The 5144-nt window shown below is 39.5% G+C and overlaps 1 protein-coding gene across 1 annotated transcript; it reads left to right on the top strand.

Annotated features, from left to right (window-relative positions):
- The first annotated feature begins 683 nt into the window (after window positions 1-683).
- On the top strand, window positions 684-3382 carry LOC104945527 (deoxyhypusine synthase-like). The gene is made up of 4 exons (XM_010771214.1): window positions 684-1353; window positions 1992-2147; window positions 2711-2832; window positions 3070-3382. The coding sequence occupies exons 1-4, from the start codon at window positions 1063-1065 to the stop codon at window positions 3365-3367; spliced, it is 867 nt and encodes a 288-aa protein (XP_010769516.1). The 5' UTR covers window positions 684-1062; the 3' UTR covers window positions 3368-3382.
- Window positions 3383-5144: the final 1762 nt, after the last annotated feature.

The raw sequence follows: 5144 nt of genomic DNA on the forward strand, positions 1-5144 counted from the left end.
CTGCTACGCTGACGACACCCTATTCATTCTGTCTTTTCCCCGCCAGAGACCCAGGTCGTCGCACGCATCTCTGCTTGTCTAGCTGACATCTCTCAGTGGATGTCTGCTCATCACCTCAAGCTCAACCATGACAAGACTGAGCTGCTTTTTCTTCCGGGAAAAGATTGTCCCACTCTTGACCTAACAATCAACATCGGCCCCTCTGTTGTTTCCCCGACTCAGACTGCAAGGAATCTGGGTGTGACCCTAGATAGCAAACTGTCCTTCACTGCAAATATAGCGGCTACAACCCGCTGCTACAGATACACTCTTTACAACATCAGGAGGATACGTCCCCTCCTGACCCATAAAGCGACACAAATTCTGGTCCAGGCTCTCGTCATCTCACGCCTTGACTACTGCAACTCCCTCCTGGCTGGCCTACCTGCATGTGCCATCCGACCTCTGCAGCTCATCCAGAATGCAGCGGCTCGCCTGGTCTTCAACCTTCCTAAATTCTCCCACAATCTCTTTCGAGTCCACTTCGAGCAATACAATTACTAACAAAGCACCTATATACTAATAAAGGACTGGCTTATCGAAAGCCAGTTGAGTAGCACTTGAAATGTTTTGGCTCTATGAAACCTGATGTACTTATATGATTCTTTTCTTCAAGTTTGTATTTTCTTGGTCGAATGCGCTTATTGTAAGTCGCTTTGGATAAAAGCGTCAGCTAAATGCAATGTAATGTTAACAGAGAATACCTCAAATAAACATGGCATCAACTTAACAGGTGTTGCCTCAACAAACGGACTCGTACACTGACAAACCAAGGAACCTATATAGTGGCTTGGCCAAACCAAGTTAAAACCAAGGGATAATTAATAGTAACAGAATACACAAAGGACACTGACAAAACCCAAAAAACTTTGACATGGAAGCAGGTGGTCTGTCCCAATTGGCTCCTCGCAGTATTTATGAGTCCTCAGCGCTCAGCCAAGCCCTTTGCTGAACCAGGAGTGCTTGAGTGCTTCCGAAAGCCTGTTCATTTTTGGCACTAACATTTATTGTACCTGTCATCACATGCTGAAGAAAAATGACATATTTTTGACTAAATCAACGCTCTGCTTTGCATCACCTTGTATGATAACCAAAGTTGTTGTTGTTGTTGCAGAAATCATGTCTGACGGTGACATTTCTAATGCCAGAGAGGCTGTCCTTAAGCCTAGTTGCGAATTGCCGGAGGACACGCTAAAGATCAGGGGCTACGACTTTAACCAGGGGGTTGATCTCCAGGCAGTGATGGACTCCTTCATCACCACAGGCTTCCAGGCCAGCAGCTTGGGATTGGCTATCCAAGAGATAAACCAAATGGTGAGAGAAATCTTGCTGTAGCAAAGGTTATCTTACAAAAAGCACATTTACTGTACTTCTTACCGATGTCTTACCCATGTCTTACCCATAGGACAATGGTCTCTGTGATTGTTTCCTACCCCAATACAACAGAGGTGAATGGGTTCTCATTGGTGGGCCATACAGTACTAAATAACCCCAAAGGAAGAATTAGAACAGCAAGTTGGCTTCCTAGAAATCACTTGATTGTCTGGAGCTAGAAAACATGACATGACCGGAATCTTTTTTGCCTTTTATTGACCTTTTTATTTTGACAGCCACTACAGAGACATATTAATTCTACAGTTGAAACATTTGTAAGGAAACTTGTCAGCTTCTTCTGTAGATTATCCAGATTTACAGGTTAACTGTTTCTTGTAAAATATATTTGTTTTGTTTAACATAACAAATGAAATTCCATTCTCCTTCATTTTATCAGGGTGGAGGCAGAAATGTCAGACAAACATTTTCAAACCTGGGCGCATAAAACGATAATTATCTACATATATATATAAAATGGGAAGAGATAAAGGCTTTTTGGGGGTGAACTGATCCCTTTTAAATTATATAGATTCAGTAGCCTGTGCTAATATTGTTGTTCAATGACTCCACACTCACAGATAGAGAAGCGTCTTGAGCCAATGGAGGAGGGTGAGGGAAAAGAGACGGATGAATATCGCAGCAAGGCGGGCTGCACCATCTTCCTGGGTTACACCTCCAACCTCATCAGCTCTGGAATCAGAGAGAGCATCCGCTACCTGGCTGAGCACAAAATGGTACACATTTATTACGTTTCTTAAAATATTATCCATGTCATAGTTACATCACAGAGAACATCTTAAAGGCCACCTATTACGCAAAATCCACTAAAAATGTTGTCCTGATCCATTTATATAAAAACCTGTCTGAAAATGAGCTGATCAGATTTTGGCCACTTTATGATGTCATAACGATTTTTTGGCTTGTGTAACCATTAGCTAATAACCAAACAAGGTAACCCCCCCCCACCTTATCACCTGAATCTCCTCATAGAGCACCATTGTGTTCTTTCAAACCAAATATCTCTCAGAGCGGCGTGGGGAGGAGCTCCTTATTTTCATCTAAAGTAACAGACAGAGAATCAGCACTTTTGAAACGGGGCTGAAACAGAGGGGATTATGGGATGCTGCAATGATCTGTTTGGTGTTTAGAGCCAAGCCCTTCAGAGACATGTTTTGTATATAACTGAGAACTATAATATATTGATGAGAAGAGTATAATAGGGGACCTTTAACACTTTCACCAATCCAACAGGGAGACCAGTCTATCATTCTGAACCTGTCTTGTCTCTTTCTTTTAGGTGGATGTGATTGTAACCACAGCTGGAGGCATAGAGGAGGATTTCATTAAGTGTATGGGTAACACATACCTGGGAGATTTCAACCTGTCTGGCAAGGAACTCCGCCTAAAGGCCATCAACAGGTTGGTTACTACATCCTCAGAACCATGCTGCATAATGGTATAAACTGTAAATATGTCACCTTTAAATTGTGAATAGCAGATGTTGCTCTGTACTAATAATGACAAAGGACAAGACACAGGTTTTAAGATGCAAATATTCATCTTGTTAAGTCTTGTACTCTATATCAGATGCACTGTTTGTTTACATCTTGTTAATCCTGTGACCTCTTCCTCCTCCTCTGTCCTTGCTGGATGAAGGATAGGGAATCTGTTGGTGCCCAATGACAACTACTGTAAGTTTGAGGACTGGCTGATGCCCATCCTGGATCAGATGCTGTTGGAGCAGAACGAACAGGTGGGTCTCTCTAATAAGGAAATTGTGTGTCTATTGCATGCAGCACAGTCGTATGAAATGACAGTACAGAGTTCCAAACTCTTCTTTAATCGGGCTGCGACTAATGATTATTTTCCTGATCTTTTAAACTGCCAATCTTTTATGAACAAGAAAATAATAAAAATCTATATCCCAGTTTTCCAAAGTCCAAGGTGTCTTTAAATGTCAGTCCAAAAACCAAAGATATTCAGTTGAATATGATGTGAAACAAAAGAGTAAATATCATAATTTGAGAGATGCCATATTTGCACGAGAAATTACTTTCTATAATTATTAATTGATTTACCAATTAATAGGTGTAATAATCTTCTGAGCCCTTGCTCTTAACCTGTTGAACCCCATCCCTGTTTTTCATGTCTCAGGCTCGAAAATGACATTTCCAGAACAAATGACCATAACTACACTTCTAAAAGGGGAAAATTAATAATCTTTTTTCTCAAAGTAATGATAAACCTGTGAGTTGGATGTAGAAAAGTCAGAATCAATATAGATGTTTTTGAACATAGTAAATAAACTGTAAATTATAGTATTATAATTATTTTTTTACTTTATAGTAAAAACTACCCTTGGTTGATGGTATGGTAGACTAAAAGCTTTAGGAATCCAAAGTACAACATATAATAAGTACCCTGTATCAAGATTGATGCAAAACAAGTGAAATTTGACCTTTTTAGGGAGATTTAGCAAAAACACCGATTACGATTTTGATGATTGACATCTCTTTTTTACCGTCAGAGCCAATGGAATCGAAGGAATTTCCACATACACACACAGGTTACCAAATAAGGAGTGAGAGTGACGCATAGAGAAACCGGAAGCTGCACTAACCTCTGGTGGCTACCATTAGCAGCTAATTTTTATTCTCCGATTTTTGCATAAAAATTGAATTATGGAATATTAATATCTTTTTCAAAGTGACGGACACCTGGATTAACCTTCAGCCGTGTTTTTTCTCGTTTTAATGCCATTGAACACGACTTTTGATCAGAATAACATATTGATAATAAGGTGAGTGTTACGAACTCAGACACTTAGGAGATAGGACCCAATTGCACGACCCGGGAGACAGAGGTAAAGTATTTGTAAGATAGTTTATTTTTTCAAGAACAGCAAAAAATGATCAACAAAAAATGGTCTCTACAAAAATGGAGAACAAAATGAAAACGCTCACGCAGTGAAGATCAAAACTTTCACAAGAGCACATAGAGAGCATAGACCTGACTTTAATTAGATACACCAGGGAAAACTAACGACAGAAAGGAAAACACAGGGAAAAAAGACCAGACAATATACAGGGAGGAAAACATGACAAGGAGAACAGAAAAACACCCACTACCAGACACACAAGCTTAAAACCGTGACACAACCAAAGGTAGATGAAAAGGAAGTATGTTGGTTTTCTGTTTAGTAATGTTTATCAGAACATTCGACAATAATAACACACAATAAATAATAGCAGCCCAGAAAAGTTCAATTTGAGCCAAACTATGACCTCCTCTGAGTTTCAGCTGAAGTGTTATTTAAGACTTTACAAGGACGGCAATGTGTTTTATAATCCTTCTTAAAGTATAACAGATAGTAGCTATAATTATTTTATACAGCTGTAAAGGTCAAAGCTGTTATTCACTTCAACTGCAGCTCATCTCGACAAGATTTCTGATTCTAAAACTGACGAGCTACATCTTAATACAACATGGTTTTCATTATTGAGAGCAGCAGTATTATAAAGGGAGGTGCAATGACAAGAGAATACACATTTACAGTGTGGCCTAGAAAGATATCAATCTACAAGATGGTATTGGTGCTTTGTATACCTCTGTGAAAAAGAGGTAGCATTGTGCTAATTCTTATTCTTTATTAGGATCCCCTATAGCACTAGCATGATAATTGGCTATTCTTCCTGGGGTCCTCACACACACACAACACATACATAAACATA

This window comes from Notothenia coriiceps, unplaced genomic scaffold, assembly GCF_000735185.1.
Source record: "Notothenia coriiceps isolate Sejong01 unplaced genomic scaffold, NC01 NC01_scaffold00009692, whole genome shotgun sequence".
Lineage (NCBI taxonomy): Eukaryota > Metazoa > Chordata > Actinopteri > Perciformes > Nototheniidae > Notothenia > Notothenia coriiceps.